Here is a 22197-nt window from a genome sequence, read left to right on the forward strand (position 1 = left end):
ACGAAAGTAGATCTTGAACACATGTTGAACCCGATCGTAATTTTGATTATTTTGTTAAATGCAACTTGACCTATAATTAGTGTATTAGAAAACTTGTAAAAATTTAATGTTCAATTCTCTTTACAATTATTTTGTTTCAAAATATTTTTGTCATTCATTTCGGGCATATTTACAACATTCATTCTCATTTCTGAGTTATCCTCTCTTTGCGGACATTTCTCAACAGTTACATGAGTTTACGAAGCTTCTAGACTTGATTCTAGAGGCGTATTATAAATAGTAATGTTATGATATCATATATGAAATAACTAACTAAACCAAAATAATGGACATCTTTCGTTCAGCTGCATGAGCAGTGATGATTGTTAGAGTGAGACCTGGTGGAAATTTTAGCTGAATTTTGTTTTTGTTTGGGAGTATATCAAATGATCAAGAGAATGTCCTCAACAAAGCTTCAACTGTCCAGATATGTCCAGATGGTATGTATTTTGAAGGGTGATTTGGCATTTACGAAAGGAGAATGATCTAGGATATAATATTTATATGACTGTTAAGATAAACTGAGGGAACACAATTTATTTGCTTTTTTCACTTCTATAAGCATTTTAAAATATACTGTGGTAAATTTATCTTGTGAAAAAGAAAAATTATCTCGTGAAAATGAAATATTATCTTGTGAAAACAACTTATTATTTCGTGAAAACGACATAATATCTCGTTTTCACGAGATATTATCTTGTGAAAACAAATTAATATCTCGTGAAAATGAGATATGTCGTGAAAACGAGATATTATCTCGTTCTCACGAGATATTATCTCGTGAAAATGACTTATTATCTCATGAAAATGACATATCTCATGAAAACGACATATTATCTCATGAAAACAAGATATTTTCTCATGAAGACGACTTATTTTCAAGTTTTCACGATCTATAATCTCGTGTAAATGAGATATTGTGTTGCGAAAACGAGATATTATCTCATGAAAATTTATTTTCTCGTGAAAACGACATATTATTTCGTGAAAACAGCATATTTTCTCATTTTCACGAGATATTATGTCGTGAAAACAAGATATTATCTTGTGAAAATGTGGAATTATCTCATGTAATCTGATATTATCTTGCAAAGATTACTTTATATCTCATGAAAACAACTATTATCTTGTGAAAACGAGTTGTTATCTCGTGAAAAAGACATATTATCTCATGAAAACGACATATTATCTTGTGAAAACGACATATTATGTTGTGAAAAAACAAGAAATTACCTCATTAAAACAAGATATTTTCTTGTGAAAACGACATATTTCCTGTCAGAGCTTTACGTATTTAATAAGTCGTTTTCACGAGATAATAAGTAGTTTTCACGAGATAATATGTCATTTTCATAAGAAAATAAGTCATTTTTACGAGATAATATCTTGTTTTCACGATATAATATCTCATTTTCATGAGATAATAAGTCGTTTTCAAGAGATGTCGTTTTTACGAGATAATATGTCGTTTCCAAAGATATGTCGTTTTCACGAGATAATAAGTCGTTTTCATGAGATAAATTTTTCCTGGTATCTTTGAAAAAAAATAATAACTATCGGTACATGTCTTAAATTTACCACCGTACAAATGAGAAATTGGCATGTTTTTGTTTCTTTCTGTGCTGCCTCAAAAAAGAAATTATGAAAGGAAAAAAAAGTAATAGGTGGTGGTAAAAAACCAAATACATTTTAAAAAAACATCTTCACTAGCCAAGGGTTTTTGATCCCTACTCTCCTCACAAACGGATCAGAAACCCTTGGCTAGCGAAGATGTTAAAAAAAATTTTAAAAAAAGATTAGATCTAATACATTGAATTTATATACAGTAAAACTCGTTTAGTACGAACACGGATATGGCGAACTCATGGATATTGTGAATTTTTCTTGGATCCCCAGCTATATAAATTTAACGAATTTCTTATACGATAAAATGAATTACGGATATAGCGAAGTAATTTCACAGGTCTTTGTTATAACTTAGTTTTACTGTATATATACACTGTATATATATATACTAGGATCTCCCATGATTTGTGGTTGATGTGATTTTTATCCAACGAGTTGTGTGTTTTTTATCCCTGAGCCTTGGCAAGGGGATAAAAAACACACAACGAGTTGGATAAAAATCATATCTTACTACAAATCATTTCTTTTTATTCTTTTTATCCCATGTTTTATACATCACTATCAGTTTTATATAGGAATCCACTTTATTTTACTTCTTCACTCTCAAGCAAAACCCATTGTAACGTCACAGCAGTGGAATATGAAAAAAAATACCCAATGAATGATATTCACGGGATAAAAGGGTAAACATGCAATAAATATATTTATTATATAGTCTATTTATAGTCTCTATATAATCTATACAAACGCCATCTTCGCTGGCCAAGGGTTTCTGATACGCTACTCTCCTCATAAGGAGAGTAGCGTATCAGAAACTCTTGGCTAGCGAAGATGTACAAACGCAAACAGTTCATAACACTACATATTCACCGGAGGGTCGGTGCGTGTGCAGCGGCATTGTGACGTCACAATCAACACCTCAACCAACGTTGTAAACAATGGTTGCAATGGCCGGAGCCAGCTGTGTATCTGAGCTGGAAAAACATTAGCCAAGCCTATCCCAGGATTATTTTCTTAACATTACGATGTCTTACAAACAGCAAAAGGAAAACACAGAAGTTACAAGTTGTAATCTGGACATTTTTTTTATTTTTCTATTGAAAGAGGTTCGTTAATGAAAACGGTATAGTCATGCATGCTCCAATGTCTTATTTATTCAAATCCTGACTATATAATAAAACAATTATGGACTCTTTCGGTGGTGAATATGGTTTGTTATTCACCAGAAAAATATCAATATTGACCTCGGCTTCGCCTCGGTCAATATTGATATTTTTCTGGTGAATAACAAACCATATTCACCACCGAAAGAGTCCATAATTGTATAATATTATACATTTATTGCATGATTGCAAGGGAAATATGAAGATTTATTTAGCCAAGAAAAATCACATTCCCCTAGGGGAATATGATATTTCTTGGCTGAATAAATCTTCATGTTTCCCGAACATTCATGCAATGAATAGTTTATTATTCCAAAACAAGCAAAAACTTTAAAAATAAACACAAAATTTCAAGTTCGGCACTGCTCTCAAATTCAATTTTAACGTAAAGTTACTGAAAACACTTCAGCACTTCTGTGACATGAACTAGGCTATTGTGATCTCTACTACTCTTGGGAGTTTTCGTTCAGCGAAACGTGGGAAAATGCACTAGGTCTCTGAAGAGGTTGAATATGATGAAAAGCATTGCAATGACAGGGAAATATGAAGTTTTATGGCCCTGTCACGTGATAATCTAGAACCAATCAGATAAAGCGTTTTATAGAATTATAATAATGAGGTATAATATATATATATATATATATATATATATATATATATATATATATATATATATATATATATATAAATATATATATATATATATATATATATATATATATATATATGTTATTATTATAATATATAAATATTAAGATAGAAAGCACAAAGAAATTCACTTTTATAAGGATACCCACTTCCACCCCAGCCCAGGGTTGAACTCATGACCTACGGAATCTGTCTCCTAGCAGTACAGGAACAGTGCACTAGACCTATAGGCTATCTAGGCAAGTCAAAAAACTTGCTTTCGATACCAATGGAATTCTCGCGGCGCTGCCCTACACTACACGGTAATTGAGAGTGGAAGTGATAAACAGTTATTTGGACATTAGTTTTATTAGAGTATCATTACCAATACACGTTGTAATGAAATTAATTTTTATTTATAAAGCACATTTTACAACAACACTTTAATTAACATAACTGCCCCAAGTGAAGAAGTATTAATATGGAAAGCACAAAGAAATTCTTTTTTATACCCACTTCTGCCCCAGCCCGGGGTTGAACTCTCGACCTACAGAATCTGTCTCCTAGTAGTACAGTAACAGCACGCTAGACCGCTTGGCTATCTAGGCAAGTCAAAAAACTTGCTTTCGATGCCTATGGAATTTTCGCAGCGCTGCCCAACACTACATGATCATTGAGACTTATAAAAGTGAATTTATTCCTTGATAAATTTATTCTTAATTGTAGTGCATGAGGAATGGATAACTCGGTAACTAAAAGAAAATGAAATGCAGTATCGAATTTATACTTTGAACGTCATTTCTGAACAAATTAAAAAACTCCACAAACTACATTTTAACTTTATAATATTAGTGGACAAAAATTATTGAAAATGTTCCCATTTTTCTGGGACAACCCTCGTACATTTAAAATCTCTTAACGGTCCTTTCAAGTATTCAAGACGTGCTCATGATTTGACGACTCTAAGTGTCATTATGCGATTGTAAGTACTCGTGTAAATTAAGGAATCTATAGTACACCCTGAGGTATATATATGTCTACAATATATTCAGTGGAACCTTGGTATATGTCTACAATATATTCAGTGTAGTGGTGTTCCAATCATCGATTATAATCGATAATCAGTTGATTGCTGGCATAATCAAAGTGCATGATTGCAAAATTTTTATTAATCGGTTTAATTATTTTTTAAAACTGTAATAGTTTTTAAGCCGAATATTCCAGCCGCAACTCATCTATTAACTTATTTGTATATTGTAATGGCACAGATGAACAGACAATACTGTATCCATTACCGAGTAACATAGCACGTTCCCGGGTATGGACATAAGTTTTATATCTGTTCAATGTATGAAGAAAAAGAAAAACAGATACACTCAATAAAACACTCAGATGATATCCATTTATTCCTTTTCAGCAAACTAATCAACAAATATATATGCAGAAAGTAGTCATTTACCCATTCTTAATGGGTAATCATTAATTAACTAAATTGATAGACTTTGTACATGTCCGATTATAATTGATAAATAGTCAGTTACAGTAACCTGATCGTCAATTATGAAATTATTTCCGATTCCCATCACTAATTCAGTGGAACCTTGGTAATCTGTATGCCAATAGTCTGGATGCTTCACGTTCCAGGTGAAATTTTGGGGGACAGAACTTACATTTATATCTACCAATTATAAAAGCTATGGTTGAGTAATCCTGATGCTTCATTTATCAGGACAATTAGTTTGGGAACACACATATCTCGATTAATAAGGCTTGACTATATAAGTGAAACATTTTTTCAGGTTCTGGAGAATGAATTGAAGGAGACAACAAAAGCCTTTGAAGAGGATGACATCAGAGCATTGTTGAAAACTGACAGCAAACCCTTAAGTCCAAGGGAGACAATCATTGGATACCCATCCTATCCACTTTACAGAGAGATTGGCAATATGCTACAGCAATGGATGGAGAATAAGTAATTATGTTTTATATACTCTAATACAGTCAAAGACCAATATATCTTGTCCCAGCTAGGACTGACAAATTTAAGATGTTGCTAGGGGGGATCAAGGTCTTGAATTTATAAGATAAAGATTACTTATAATCTCAGCTATTTTTGCACGCCGGTCGAATACGTGATGTAAGGATTTTCGGACCTGTCCTTGATATGGGGTATTGTGATGTCACCCGTATCACACAGTGGAGAATTGGTGTATTTACTACTAAGTATATGATAATTACTAATAAACAGAGAGTCCTCACCAAATTTTGAAATGAGCTAATCCAGAGCTCCAGTCCCATGTGGGACTGAGTTGGTCTGAGCCAGATAAATAGTACTCAAGTGACTGTCAAGGTCCAAAGGTCTCGTTTGATTATTTACAGAATGTATATGATATAAAATTAATTGTACAATTGTATCATATAACACATTATCCTTTGGCTGTGGGCAACTTTTTATGGCCTTGCTGTTTTTGAGAATTTTTTTGAGAAACAAATTCCAATACATTCCACTCTCATTAAAACCAGATCTATGATTTGCTCTGAAATTCTGATATAGTTACTATACACGTAGAAATTTGGAGTGAAACAAAGACCTGATTTTAATCAGATTGAATACATTCCCATGTAAAACTTTGATTCACTATTGTGGTCCAACCCTTCCTCAAGGAGCCATGATTCAAAAATACTTGAATATGTGAGTTGTTTTTTTTTTTGAGCAGACTGGATGTTTTATGTACTATACCCATAATGCTCACAGGTTATTTGGTGTGTATAGGATTTCACTGGTTTCATATGAAAAGGTCTGAATTTTAGACACATAATGTTTTGGGCAAATCTGAATAGCACCAGAGTGTTGGAAAGAGTTTATCATATATGGGATTCAAAAAAAATTGTTTCTTATGTTACTAAATAAGTACCCCACTAAATTAATTAGCTGATATATCATCCCAAACCTTGCTTTCTAAGGTAAAGTAACTTATCTTTGAAATACAGTCAAACCTTATCTCAAACTCGATGGGACAGAGAAAAAAACTTCCAAGATATTTAGTGAGTTGAGATATTAAGGTTAAAGAACACAAAGAAAAACTGGAAGGGAATTCTAACTCACTTCAACATATGAACCTCCAACATATCCATGGTGTTCAAGATGTTGAAGTCCAACTGTAAATACATGCATATTGTATCAGTGAGTTTCTTGTTCATAATGCTTTTGTAATTTGTAAAGGAATTTAATTTTAGGGATAATACTTTTATTTGTCATAATTATATAGTTACTTAGTTTACTGACTTTATCCATTTTTCTCATAGATATTGTCCAGTTTTAGATCTACCTAAATATGATCTTTTGGATGAAAAATCCTACACTCAGGCAAGGTAAGTTAATTAGCTTTCAACAATTAAAAAAAAATTAATATAAAATGAGTCAAAAATCATGTAAATTTAATTAATATTTTTGCTATAATATGCTCACCATTCTTTGGTTGTTTACAGAGAAGCCAATTTCAAAACTATCACCCCATTGTTGGAGGGCCTACAGAGCCTATGGGAACTGTGGAGTGAGGAGGAAATTGCACACAGAGTCAAAGATATACTTATAGTAAGTTTCACAGTCAGTTTGATAGTGGTATATGATATATATATATATATATATATATATATATATATATATATATATATATATATATATATATATATATATATATATATATATATATATATATATGTCCAACAAATGATAAATTCTAAGATTTCTGTCTAAATCAATTTAGAACGAGTAATTAAGTGCTTTTCTTTCAAAGGTCATTATGTTATGTGTTCTATAAAGACTGTCTGAAAAGTTTAGGGAAGATTTATCAGTTCATAATGTCATGCTTGGAAATAGTTCTATAACCAGTAATGAGCTCTCAATGAAACATCCTGACAAAAGCAATTTCTTTAACAATTGCCATGGACAAATATATACCAAAGATATACATCGTAGTCAATAAGATTATGTCTAGATGGAAAAGTTCATCATCCATCTCTAAAGATGATCTATTAATTTTCCTGAAATGACAAGAAACAAATGGTATTGATGAATTTCATCTTTTCATTTATTGTAATGTTATTTTGATCTCCCAATGCAATTTTAGGTCACCTGAGTCACTCAGGTGACCTATTGCTATCTCTTTTCATCCGTCGTCATCCGTCGGTCGTAAACTTTTGAACATTTTCAGCTTCTTCTCTGGAACCAGCAAACCAATTTCAACCAATTTTGGCATATAGCATCTATGGGTGAAGGGGAACAAAAATTGTGAAATTCATGCCCCTGCCCCCCTGGGGCCTGAGGGGTGGGGCCAAAACCATCAAAATTAATGCAATCTTTAAAAATCTTCTTCTTTACTCCTGGACATCAAGCAGTCAAACAGTTGGCATGATTGTAATAAGCATTGAGCCCTGTACCAAAATTGTGAAATTCATGGCCCCAGGGTCAGGGGTTCTGGTGCTAGGGCGGGGCTATATAGATCGTATAGTGAAAGTGCATTATATCTTTGAAAATCTTCTTCTCTACTCCTGGGTATTATTGAAACAAATTGAATACATAGTTATGATAAGCAAGAGTGACTCTACCAAAATTATGAAATTCATAGCCCCAGGGTCAGGGGTTCTGGTGCTAGGGCGGGGCTATATAGATCATATAGTGAAAGTGCATTATTTCTTAAAAAATCTTCTTCTTTACTCCTGGGTATTATTGAAACAAATTGAATACATAGTTATGATAAGCAAGGGTGACTCTACCAAAATTGTGAAATTCATGGCCCCAGGGTAAGGAGTTCTGGTGCTAGGGTGGGACTATATAGATCATATAGTGAAAGTGCATTATTTCTTTGAAAATCTTCTTCTCTACTCCTGGGTATTATTTAAACAAATTAAATACATAGTTATGATAAGCAAGAGTGACTCTACCAAAAATGTGAAATTCATGGCCCCAGGATCAGAGGTCCGGTGCTAGGGCGGGGCTATATTGATCATATAATGAAAGTGCATTATTTCTTTGAAAATCTTCTTCTCTACTCCTGTGTATTATTTAAACAAATTAAATACATAGTTATGATAAGCAAGAGTGACTCTACCAAAATTGTGAAATTCATGGCCCCAGGGTCAGGGGTTCTGGTGCTAGGGCGGGGCTATATAGATCGTATAATGAAAGTGCATTATTTCTTTGAAAATCTTCTTCTCTACTCCTGGGTATTATTTAAACAAATTAAATACATAGCTATGATAAGCAAGGGTGACTCTACCAAAATTGTGAAATTCATAGCCCCAGGGTCAGGGGTTCTGGTGCTAGGGCGGGGCTATATAGATCATATAGTGAAAGTGCATTATTCTTTGAAAATCTTCTTCTCTTCTCCTGGGTATTATTTAAACAAATACATGGTTATGATAAGCAAGGTTGCCTCTTCCAAAATTGTGAATTTCATGACCACTTGATCAGAGGTTCTGATATTAGGGCCGGGCTCTATTTATTATATAGTGAAAATGCATTAATGCTTTAAAAATCTTCTCTGCACCTGGGCATATCAGAGGCAAAAAGAGTAAAAGTTTTAATAAGGAAGGGTATTTTTACCAGATTTTTGAACATCAGAACCATTTGATCAAGAGTTCTGGTCCAGGCCAGGGCTCTATTAATTTGTATTCTACTGAGAGGAGTTATTTTAGGAATGACTCTAATTCTTGGCCAAATTATTCGAGTATAACCTGGTTTGGGTCAGTTTACGCTTTATAATCCGCAAAGCGGATTATAAAACAGCGTAAACTGACCCAAACCAGGTTATACTCGAATAATTTGGCCAAGAATTAGAGTCATTCCTTATAATTTAATTCTAAAATCATTAAACAACTGTGGGTGTAAAATTTCGTTGCTTTTTATTAGTTCAAATTTGCCGCTCAATAATACAACCCTAGTAACGGAAGTGATGGGAAGCAAGGGGAGGTAAAAACTGATACATAGTCCTAGCAGCCATGTTTTTTGTTTGCATGTGGTAAGATCCGAGTTATTGTTTGAAGCTAAAGGTACATTTATTAAATCTGGAATTTTCCATGAATCCCGAGGACTGGAAATGAGAGCATTGCATGGATACAGACGATTCAGCTGGTTGTCAGGGGGTGTGTCCCCATACCAAACCAGGTTATACAGAAATAATTTGTGTTCCTTTTTGGATATTAACCAATCAGAGGCTAGAATACAAACAAAATTAAATTATTCCCCTTTGCCATTTACTTGTGATAATTAATCACTGTAAATAATGTACTTGAAAGGTTAATAGAGTAAGAGAATTATGCAAGAATTTTTATTGTATAATACAAAAAGTACTTTCATAGTTTTAATGATCAGGTAGACTTGTAAGTAACAGATAAATAAAAATGAGACAAAAATAACTTGTCTTATTAAATGTTCATCAAAGAACAAGAGAGGCCAATGAAAGAGATTTCAACAAGGAATTAAAAGAGTACAGAAGCACTGATTTTAGTTTGTTTATGTACTGTCTGGTGAGAGTGATAAATGGGGAACAGATTAGAACCTAATTTATGTACTGTTAATGAACACTAGACTAATTATTTTGTTGATCCTGATCACCCTATTTTTCTTGCTTTTGGGCAACAAAGCTTCACCTTTCAGTTCATTTTATACTCTATGGATCCTCTAAATTGTTGTATTATACTCAGGTGACCGTTAAGGCCCTTGGGCCTCTTGTTAGCTCACCTGAGCCGAAGGTCTGTCATCGTTGGCATTGTTGTCATCGTAAATTTTTATTAATTTCGTCTTCTTCTCCAGAACCACTTGATCAATTTCAACCAAACTTGGCACAAAGTATCCTTGGGTAAAGGGGATTCAAGTTTGTTCAAATGAAGGGCCACACCCTCTTCCAAGGGGAGATAATTGAGAAAAAGTAAAAATTGGGTTGGGTCATTTAAAAAACTTCTTATCAAGAACCACTGGGCCAGAAAAAATGAAACTTACGTGAAAGCTTCTTGACATAGTGTAGATTCAAGTTTGTTCAAATCATGACCCCATGGGGTTGGGTGTGGTCACTATGGCCGATCAAAGTTTTACATGGGTGTACGAGGGTTGTCCCAAAAAGTTGTAGACAATGTTTATAACTTTGTAAACATTCAACCAATACTAACCAAATTTTGTATAGCCATTATTTATTCAATGTTCCCTCAAAATAGCAAATTCTTAAATAAACATCTTTCATAATAATAATAATGTCTAGAGTAAAAACATGTACATGTACTTAGTACCGTATATCTGGCACTTTATTTCTAGCTAGGATAAGTTTTATATCTTCATTTTTTTATGTTACATTGATGATCACTGATACAATAAAGTGTTCAGATCATGAATATACTTGGAAATATATTTTCTGTACCCTTTATTGTAGATTCTGGGGAAGAGAGGCATGCTTGATTTATTGGGGGTGAGAAAGACAGTGGGGACTCAAGAAATCTGGCCGGCCAGTCGAGAGCTACTGGAAAGATCCTTCACAGTAAAGCACAGGTACATGCAATTCAGTTAGTGTGGGAATTACTGTATTTTTACCCTGTATCATTTTCACCCTGTCAGACTTACAAATGATTTCACCCTATTTTAAATTTGTCCAGGCAAAGTTGTGTTAAAAGAGAAATAACTGTCTCTTTTGACTTTGCCCATTTTGAATTTGCCAACTGTGAACCAAGGCAAAGGGGGCAAAAATAAAATAGGGTGAAAGTTCCCCTGTATACAATACTTCTTTCCAGAAATTTTGACTTTCTGACTTTCATCTCTCCAAGAAACAAATATCATTCTGTATAAATTCTCTGTAAGTTATTTAATATTTCATGTTAATTCCACTTTTATTATTTTTTTGGTTTAGTCCCAATGCAGAGATCAGTGTTGGAGCCAGAGCACTGTCCAAACACTTCCATAGAGACAACTCAACCTCTTGGTGGGGAGGCTGTACAGGAAGTAAGTCCTCTCTCTCTCTCTCTCTCGACAAGTATAATACAATGATGTAATTCTAAAGTAGATTTAAGTTTTGAATTACTCAGCAATTAAATGCAAACAAAACTCATGGCGAAGCAATGATTTGTCAAACCTAATCTGAACAAGAGACCCAGGCATCACCTCACCTTATCATTGAAAAAAATCAGAACCCTTCAAAAGAAATCTTGTAAACTATCTTAATATACTGTAGAGATATTTTTCCCCATAATTAATTTCTGCTATGTACATTTGTCACAGCATACTTTAAATGCAAAAGAATATATAATGACACTCTAAGAAATCTGTGTAATTTTCCACTCACGGATTAAACATGAATTGTGACTCTACAATGACTCCAGGGAAAAAAGTATGTCTACAGTACAGGTATGTGAATTTTTAGCTCCACTGGTCAGAGAACAGAAGACCTTAATGCCATAGTAAGGTGTCTGTCATCCGTCCGTCTAGCTGTATGTCTGTATACAATTTTTCAAAATGCTACTTCTCCTACAGTTTTGGTTTTCATTATTACTTGGTACATAAGTAGAATACACTAAGATACAGAATTCTATATATCAGTTTTTAATTTCAATGAATGGTGTTGCCATAGTTACTAGAAATAGAAAATTCTAAGAAATTCTTTCAAAACACTACTCCTACAGTTCAAGTCTGATTTCAATATAACTTGATACACAAGAAGACTACAGTAAGATACACTGATTTTTGATTCCAAAGAATGGTGTTGCCATGGTTACAAAAAATAGATATTTCTGTGAAATTCTTTCAAAATTCCTCTTAGAGTTTTAGTCTGATTTCAAATAATCTGGTACACAAGTAGACTATACTAAGATACATAATTCTATATATTGATTTTTTTATTATTTCAATGAAAGGTGTTGTCATGGTTACTATAAAAATAAATTTTTTTGTTAAATTCTTTCAAAATGTACTCCTCAAAAAGTTTAAGTCAGATTTCAGTATATCTTGATACAGATATAGATTACACTAATAAACATAATTCTGAGTATCAGTTTTTGATTTCAATGAACGGGGTTGTCTTGGTTACTAAAAATAGAAATTTCTGTGAAATTCTTTCCAAATGCTATGCCTACTACAGTTTTTGTCCAATTGCAAGTAAAATTTTCTCAGAAAGAGACTAAAGCAAGGATCATTACTTTATTTATTGCTGTTTTCATAGTTTCAAGTCTTAGTTTTACCTTTCTCTACCTTTGTTAATTAATTAAAAACCAGTAGAGCTACAGTATTGTCAGAGACTTCTGGTTTGTCATTTCAGCTGAAAAACAGAAGAATGAGTATGCATTGTCCATAGTGAATAAAATTTTAGACACCGCAACCTGGATTAACATTCACTGGTTACCAGTAAGTACATACAAATATAGATGTTTTAAAAAGGTGTCTGTATAATTTTGTATGATGGAATAGTAAATTTCATTGTCGCAAACCACGACCAAAATGTACGATCCTCTCCCATTCTGGCCATGGTTGAATAAGAATAGAATATTTCGCATCTCATTAAAATATTGACCAATGCAAGTAAAGCATAGTCGGATGATGAACTTTAATGCGACCTTTCAATACCCAATCACAGTATATGAAACATTTCTTGTATACTGTTTATGTCAGTTGTTGATTTCAGTTGCGATGGAAACAAATATTGTCATTGGCTGAATATGATGTCACAACATAGAGGCAAAAATATTCAAGATTATGACACTTTTTGTAATCAAGCAGCCACGGGTAGGAAAGAGCTATATGGCTATATATACGGACCGTGGCTTGAGACAATGAGTAAATTTGCACATAATATAAAGGTAAGAAAACATAAGTTGATATTTAAATCTTTTTCTTTTGTAGCATGATGTTTACATACTAGAAGTCAGACAGGAAGAAGGTAAGATTCTCATCAAGCAGCATTTTTTTCCAAGGTCATCTGACCTATTCATCAGTATTTGTCTTTCACCATTTCTCTGTGCGTTTTCTTTTGAGCATCATTCTAAACTTTCAAGCATTTTCAACCTCTTTTCCAAAACTGCTGAACTGAAAATAATTTTAGATCATGGCATCTAAAGGTAAAAGGAAACAGTTCTTTCAAAATTCTACACGGATCACAAGTTCTGGTCTGATTTTAGCAAAATTTGGTACACAAATAGAACAAATAGACTCCAACATACATAATCTAATTTTCAAAATACATAATTTTGTGTGCCATATTTCTATTTCAATATTAAAGGTATTGCCTTGTTTATAAAAATTGCATCAGTAACTAAGTTGTAATTGTGATATATAATGATGTTTCCTTGATGAACTCTCTAAGAAGAAAATAGTGACATTTAAATCACTGGGGTCAAGATTTCATTAGGCTGCAGGGTGAGATAAATTAATCATATACATGTACTAAAAATACAGCCTATCTTTGAAAGCTTTTTTAACTTGTTAACTTGTCTACCAGAATTCTTTTTTTTTTTTCAAAATAATCAAATTTTGAAATTTATTTCCTCTTGTCAATGATTAAGGATTCAGGGTGGGGCTAAATTGATCAAATATTGGAAAAATTCTAAATGTTTAAAGACTTCTTCTCTACTTCTGGATATTTATCCAACAGACTTCATGCATTTGGTAATAAGCAAGATTTTTTTTTTTCCAAAATTATGTTTTTCATATCCCCAAGATTTAGACTCTGGGCCTTAGGTTTGAGCTTGGCTATCTTTTGATAGTCAGATGACTGTGAAGGCCTATGAGCTTCTTGTTTTCTTAAATACATTTTGTTTAATGTAGATTGTAAGCAAAGCGTGCAAGTCAAACAAATTCAATTTCATCTTGTCATTATTCTCCACCATTGTATGCTGCTTTTATAAACATAAAGGAAGAGTGATTTATGTGGAATAATTATGCATCACGAGCATCAAACTTATTTGTCAGTTAAGGGTATACTTTATTATTATTCATGGTTTCTTCTTGCCTATCTAATGACTCCCCATATTGGTCGTATATCAATGAACATGAATTCAGGGACTGCATATTGTTATGTCTGACCAGTTATTGGAAATCAGAGAATTTAGGAGGAAATAAATTTGTTATTTGGTGAATCAATTCCATTATTAACAAAACAATTTATGGGTATGCTGCGAACTATGTGTCAATATTGGGAGTTAGGACTCATTAGTTTTTAGATGAAGTTTTCTTTGTAAAGGCTTTTCTTGGCAGTATTTGCACTAGTTTACTGTGTATTATGGAAATCAATGTATAGAATACAATACAATGTTTAGGAAAAATATCACAGTATATCAGGACATAATGCTCTTCTGAAATAAAAATTTTGTTTTTTACTATATACTGATAATTTTTTCTAAATTCAATTGCTTCCTAATTTTGTGGATTTTTGGGTTTGTTTGATCTCCTTAGGCCATAATGCAAACTATGTGCAATGATTTGCAAGGGATAGACACAACTGTAGAAGCAAGAAGCCCATGGGCCATAATGCTCACCTGAGGCACCTTGGCACTGCTGTTCTTCATCAGATTTTATAAAGAAATTTCATTTCTTTATTCCCTATGAAAAATTTTGACCTCAAATTGTGGCCCCACTATAGCCCCAACGTGTTATGAATTAATTGAACTTGAATCCACACAATATGGGGATGTTTCAATCAATATTATTAATATGGCCTTGCTGTTTTAAAGAAGAACCTTTTTTAAAGATTTTTTTTCCTCTATACATGTATTATGTAAAAAAAAAATAAATAAAAATAATTTTGTGTCATTATTACACAGAGTTGGACTGGTTTGTGTTGTTTTCTATTTGATGTCTTTTAACTGAAAAAAATCCAACAAATGATGATTGAATCCCCCACCCCCCAATAAAAATAATTCAGACTAAGAGAAGTTTTTATACATTTTACTAACAATGTAATTATTGTGGGAACCTTCAATTGCTAAGTTTTGTTTACATAAACTAAGCACAGTAGGGCAAGGGTCAAACATGATTTCTAGTGTCATGAGAACAAGAACTATAAAGAAAAATGACAGCTTCTGGTAAACAATTCAAAATACAGGACAATTTTACATTTTCTATGAATTCTTGTGTCTCACCATGATGCCATGAATAGGGTCAAAAATATGGCATGTACAGCCAGTACATATCACATGTATGCAATCCTTAAAAGGGGTGTTCATGATTTCAATTTACGTTCAACCTACATTTATTTGCATCAGCTGAAGATCATTTGTCCTTTAAAATTCTGTAGAAAATAGGTAAAAAGGATTATCATACATGTATGAAGTAAAGGAGAAAGGCCTCAAACTGTCCATTCTGTGAGAGAAAGAACTAATCGAGGACCGTAGGCCCGAGATTAGTTCTTTCCCTCACAGAATGGACAGTTTGAGGCCTTTCTCCTACTTAAAACATGATTTCCTTTGTTCTAAGAATTAAATAAAAAATGTACAATACTGTTATCAGATATGACAGGTAGCATACATACAATGACAAGTTCATTGTTTACAGAATGGACAGTCACAGGTAAGCTGGGATGAACAGCAATTTGTTGAATAGCCATTGTGTTTTCAAATGCAAATAACAAATTAAAGGGTTTTGTCTTAAGAATGGACAGTTACAGGTGGATTTTGGGGGAAACTAGTATTTATACAAAGATGTGATGCTTCAAAATCAGTTTATAGTTTGCGTTGTAAAGGCATGCATGTTTTCCTCCGATGGAGAGAGTATATGACAGAAGCAAAATCTAATGAACTAAAAGATGCACAAAATCGGTGATAGTTGGACCTGGGAACAGAGAATAGTAAGAGTAAAGAAAATAATAGCCAAACTTTGACCCAAAAATGAATTTCTTTTTCGACAGATACAGATAATCAAATTCGAATCAAATCTGGAAATGTTTTATCTGAATTCAATTTTTGAGGATATATTGGCTGCAGCAGTGTAATGGTGAGATGCAAATTGTGTTCTCAGTCTTGGATTAGCCATGAACCAAACTTCGACCTGAAAATGTATTTCAAATCAAATTCAGTTTTAATTATGCAGTGTAGTGCTCATGGTGCAAACTGTTTTCTGGGTGGTGGATTTAGTATTAGCCGTACTTCATTCTTAAAATGGATTCTTCTCAAGGGAATGATGTTTTCGAAATTTAAATCAAATGTGAAATCGTGTCATTTAAATTCAAGTTTTGTGAGAATTCAGTTTTAAGTATTGAAATAATTATTCATGGATTCAAAAGTATAAAATCGAGCGGATGCTATGCAGACATTGTGTTCTGGATTAACTTAGATCTCCGTGTTCTTTTTGTTATTTACATGAAAATTAAATCGTATTAATGTATTTGTTTTTTGTTTCCTCTTGGGCACATTCCAAAGTTTACCTGTAACTCTCCATTCTGTTAGTTTTAACTGTCCATTCTTTTTGAAAAAAAGGGGCCACAATAGACAATCAAAGTTTTATATAGGAATACAGTATATAGGAAACAATCTTTAAAAATCTTCTGATCAAGAACAGCAAAGTCCTGATTAGTCATATTAATTTGGAAGCATCCTCAGGTAGTGTAGATTCAAGTTTATTCAAATCATGGCCCCTGGAGGTAGAGTGGAGCCACAATAGATCAAAGTTTTACTTAGGAATGTATAGAAAAAATATGCTGATGAAGAACAGTTTCTCAGGTGAGCACTGTTGCCCATAGGCCTCTTGTTTTTCTTCTTTTTTTTTCTGAATCCCAAAATATCTAGCATTACATTATACATCTGAATAAAGTACTAATTCCTAGGATTGTTTGCAGGGCATTTTGGAGTATTGTATAATGTTTTTAAAAAAAAAAAGGAAAAGAAAGAAAGAACAAGAGGCCCAAGGTCCTTAACGGTCACCTGAGTATAATACAACAATTTAGAAGTTAAATACACTGATAGATGAAGCTTTGTTGCCCTAAAGCAAGAGAAGTAGGAAGATCAGGATCAACAAAATAATTAGTCTAGTATTCAGTATCAACTCATAAATTAAGTTCTAATCTGTCCCCCACTTTGCATTATCACCATGCAGACTATTAACAAACTATTAGTGCTTCTGTACTATTTTTAAACCCATATTAAGACCTCTAGCATTGACCTCTCTTATGGTCTTTGAAGAACTTTTAATAAGATAAGTTATTTTTGTCTCATTTTTATTTATCTATTACTTACAGGTCTGCCTGATTATTAAAACTAAGAAAGTACTTTTTGAATTATACGATAAACATTCTTGCATAATTATCTTATTCTATTAACCTTTCAAATACATTATTTACAGTGATTAATTATCAAAGGTGAATGGAAAAGGGGAATAACTTCTCTCAGTAGAATACAAATTAATAGAGCCCTGTCCAGGACCAGAATGCTTAGACAAATTGTCCAGATGTTCAAAAATCTGGTAGAAATACACTTACTTATATCATTTAAACTTTTACTCAGTTTGCTTTCGATATGCCCAGAAGCAGAGAAGAATTTCACAGGTACAATGCATTTTCACTACAGATTCAACAAAGCCTTACCCTAACACCAGAACCCAAGACCAAAGGTCAAGAAATTTACAAATTTGGAAGAGTTACCCTCATTATCATAACTATGGACTTCAAAGAATTAACACTTTTCCACTATATTATCAAAAGCCCCCCCCCCCCCCTTCCTTGTTATGCCAGAACTCCTGACCCTAGGACCACAAGATTTAAAAATTCTGTTCGAAGCTCCCATCTTCATCATAGCTAAGCAATTTATTTATCAGCTCAACACTAAGGAGCAGACAGGATTAGTTAATGATTAATTAATAGAATTTATGCATTTTCACTACATAATCAATAGAGCCCCCCCCCCCTCCTCAAGAACCCCAAAAACCGAGGCCATGTATATAAAAAATTTGGAAGAGGCATCCTTGCCTATCATAATCATGCACTTAGTTTGTTTAAATAATCTCCAGTAGCAAATAAGAAGATTTTCATAGAATCAATGCATTTTTACTATATAATCAATAGAGCCCCGCCCTAACACCAGAACCCCTGACCCTGGGGCCATGAAATTCACAGTTCTTAAAAGGCATCCTTATGCATCATAACCATGCACTTAGTTTGTTTAAATAATACCCAGGAGCAGAGAAGAAGATTTTCAAAGAATTAATGCATTTTCACTATATAATCAATACAGTCCCGCCCTAACACCAGAACCCCTGACCCAGGGGCCATGGCTTTCACAATTCTGGAAGGGGCCCACCTCCTCATCATAACTATGTACTTAGTTTATCACCTTAATGCCCAGGAGCAGAGGAGAAGATTTTCAAAGAATTAATGCATTTTCACTATATAGTCAATAGAGCCCCGCCCTAACACCAGAACCCCTGACCCTGGGGCCATGAAATTCACAATTTTGGAAGAGGCTCTCTTGCTCATCATAACTATGTACTTAGTTACTTTATTTAATACCCAGGAGCAGAGAAGATTTTCAAAGAATTAATGCATTTTCACTAGATAGTCGATAGATCCCCGCCCTAACACCAGAACCCCTGACCCTGGGGCCATGAAATTCACAGTTCTTAAAAGGCACTTTTGCTCATCATAACTATGTACTTAGTTACCTTATTTAATACCCAGGAGCAGAGAAGAAGATTTTCAAAGAATTAATGCTTTTTCACTATATAATCTATAGAGCCCCGTCCTAACACCAGAACCCCTGACCCTGGGGCCATGAATTTCACAATTTTGGAAGAAGCACTCTTGCTCATCATAACTATGTACTTAGTTACTTTATTTAATACCCAGGAGCAGAGAAGAAGATTTTCAAAGAATTAATGCATTTTCCCTATATAATCAATAGAGCCCCGCCCTTACACCAGAACCCCTAAGCCCGGGGCCATGAATTTCACAATTTTGGAAGAGGCACTCTTGCTCATCATAACTATGTACTTAGTTACTTTATTTAATACCCAGGAGCAGAGAAGAAGATTTTCAAAGAATTAATGCATTTTCCCTATATAATCAATAGAGCCCCGCCCTTACACCAGAACCCCTAAGCCCGGGGCCATGAATTTCACAATTTTGGAAGAGGCACTCTTGCTCATCATAACTATGTAATTAGTTACCTTATTTAATACCCAGGACCAGAGAAGAAGATTTTCAAAGAAATAATGCACTTTCACTATATGATCTATATAGCCCCACCCTGGGGCCAGAACCCCTGACCCTGGGGCCATGAATTTCACACTTTTGGAAGAGGCACTCTTGCTCATCATAACTATGTACTTAGTTACTTTATTTAATACCCAGGAGCAGAGAAGAAGATTTTCAAAGAAATAATGCACTTTCACTATATGATCTATATAGCCCCACCCTGGGGCCAGAACCCCTGACCCTGGGGCCATGAATTTCACAATTTTGGTAGAGGGCTCAATGCTCATTACAATGATGCCAACAGTTTGACTGCTTGATGTCCAGGAGTAAAGAAGAAGATTTTTAAAGATTGCATTATTTTTGGTGGTTTTAGCCCCACCCCTCAGGCCCCAGGGGGGCAGGGACCATGAAATTCACAAATTTTGTTCACCTTCACCCATAGATGCTATATGCCAAATTTGGTTGAAATTGGTTAAGCGGCTTCAGAGAAGAAGCTAAAAATGTTCAAATGTTAACGCACGACGACGGACGAGAACGGATAGCAATAGGTCACCTGAGTGACTCAGGTGACCTAAAAATTAAGAAAAATCCGAATTTCTCTGATGATTGATTTTTAGCTCTATTGGTCAGAAACCAGAACCAAACCCTCTATCCGAAAAATATAACATATTTCATAATATTGAAAAACATCTTTCATAGACAATAGATGATTGCACATTTTGGATCAGAGGTTGTGTTCTATCTGAAATATTGAAAAAGACCTTGAAATTTTGAAGAAATTTTTAGGATATGGGAATAATTACACAATTCATGACATCATAATACATTGACTAGCGGGAAAACCATGTCATTTTCAATAGATATGCATCAAGGGTTTAAGTGATATTTAATGCACTGTCAACTGAAACTTAAAGCAGTTTTGATTTTTCAGATATTCACAGGGCCAAAAGAAGCCCTTAGTGAACCTTTCTCTTTTGACTAGAATGATATGGAGCAAAATTGCAATAATTAGAAAATAATCAAAATATTGTCTGTTAAAGTTTATCTTTGTTTCTGCAGGATATGGTGCTCGATGGACGGCAGATGGTTCTTCTTTCAGAGGTTTCCTTGAGCCACAAATGGTGGATGGCCATGCAGTTGGCTGGAAACACTGAATTCTTTATGTGGCTGCTACAAGACCAGAATAAACTGCAAAAATACACATAATACTAAGCAGTTTTTTCCCTTATGCCCCTTTGAGAATATGTCACACATGTTTGGAGCCACCATGTCTTTATTTGGTTTTAATTTTGCAAGATCATTTTGCTAAAAAGATATAAGGATTTATTATGTTTGTGTATAGATAAGGAAAATGTTTCATATCTTTGTTCTTTTAGGAATTGTACTGTAAACCAAATTTATTGGAACAATATTTTTTATGCTTATTTTAACAAGATTGTCTTGACATGAAAATTACATTCTCACAAACAACAAGAAGCAGCTTTGGTCACTAGATAATAAGTGGGAACTATTAAAAAAAAATTGCAAATAATCACAAATTAATTGTCTGTTGTGGTAGTCTGTTGTGAGTTTACATAATGATAGTTTATGTGAGTAATCTATAGAGAATGATGATAGTCTATGATGAATTTACTGTACGTTTACAGTGTGTGTTTATAGAGAGTTTACAGTGTGTGTTATAGAGAGTTTACAGTGTGATGGTCTATAGAGAGTTTACAGTGTGTGTTATAGAGAGTTTACAGTGTGATGGTCTATAGAGAGTTTACAGTGTGTGTTTATAGAGAGTTTACAGTGTGATAATCAATGGTAATTGGGATGCTTTTAATTTTCATTTATGTTATTTTTTTATTATATTGTAATTTTTATTTATTTTATTAGTACAACTTGATTTTTGTTGAATCTTTGTATAATCTGTAAGACAGATTTAGTGATTGAAAATTCATGATTTGCACTTACTAAGTATAAAGACTAATTAATTTGTATGTTACATTAATGAATGTGAAAACTTTTCAGAACTATTGAGCTATTAAATTGTTGTAGATAGATATCTTTCCATAACTCTAAATATTAGCAGTGGGTTTGATGGTCATTTGGAACATTACCCAGCAGTAAATTGGATAACCATCTTTTTTTCTCATTAACTGCTCGTTCAGAACAGTGCACTGGTATACTATTTGAAGTTTATAGTACAACTTAGTTTTTGTTGTCTGATGTCTGCTTTCAATTACTCAGCAGAAAATCTTTATGAAATCCTTTAAGAGATTTCTTTGGTACATGATACTGTATTTGGTTCTGCCCTCAACTGATTATTACATAAACTGACTTGAAGAAGTCCTATCTTTATTTTAGACACTAGTCATAGGGCTAATGATGTATCAAAGAGAATCATAGTGTCTTATTTCCCATCACTGCAGCCTAACTACTCAGACACTGTAATGGGACCTGCACTATAGTTAATGACTCTTTTGAAGTTCGCCATTCTGGTTTAATTGTCTCTGGGCTTGTTTTTATAATTCAATAAAAGTAAATGTACACCAGAAAAATTTTCGAAGAATAGCAGAAAGATTATTCATGATAAAATTTAGCTCTTT

General features: G+C 33.5%; 1 protein-coding gene across 1 annotated transcript; it reads left to right on the top strand.

Moving 5' to 3' along the window:
- The first annotated feature begins 220 nt into the window (after nucleotides 1-220).
- Nucleotides 221-21732, top strand: LOC133199353 (uncharacterized). Its single transcript, XM_061335162.1, has 9 exons — nucleotides 221-479; nucleotides 5255-5427; nucleotides 6762-6827; nucleotides 6945-7050; nucleotides 10880-10995; nucleotides 11351-11442; nucleotides 12752-12837; nucleotides 13333-13369; nucleotides 20666-21732. The coding sequence occupies exons 1-9, from the start codon at nucleotides 426-428 to the stop codon at nucleotides 20758-20760; spliced, it is 825 nt and encodes a 274-aa protein (XP_061191146.1). The 5' UTR covers nucleotides 221-425; the 3' UTR covers nucleotides 20761-21732.
- The last annotated feature ends 465 nt before the right edge of the window (nucleotides 21733-22197 follow it).

This window comes from Saccostrea echinata, unplaced genomic scaffold (assembly GCF_033153115.1).
Source record: "Saccostrea echinata isolate AGI-Se365-2 ecotype Australia unplaced genomic scaffold, CSIRO_AGI_Sech_v1 ptg000034l, whole genome shotgun sequence".
In the NCBI taxonomy this organism is placed as follows: Eukaryota; Metazoa; Mollusca; class Bivalvia; order Ostreida; family Ostreidae; genus Saccostrea; species Saccostrea echinata.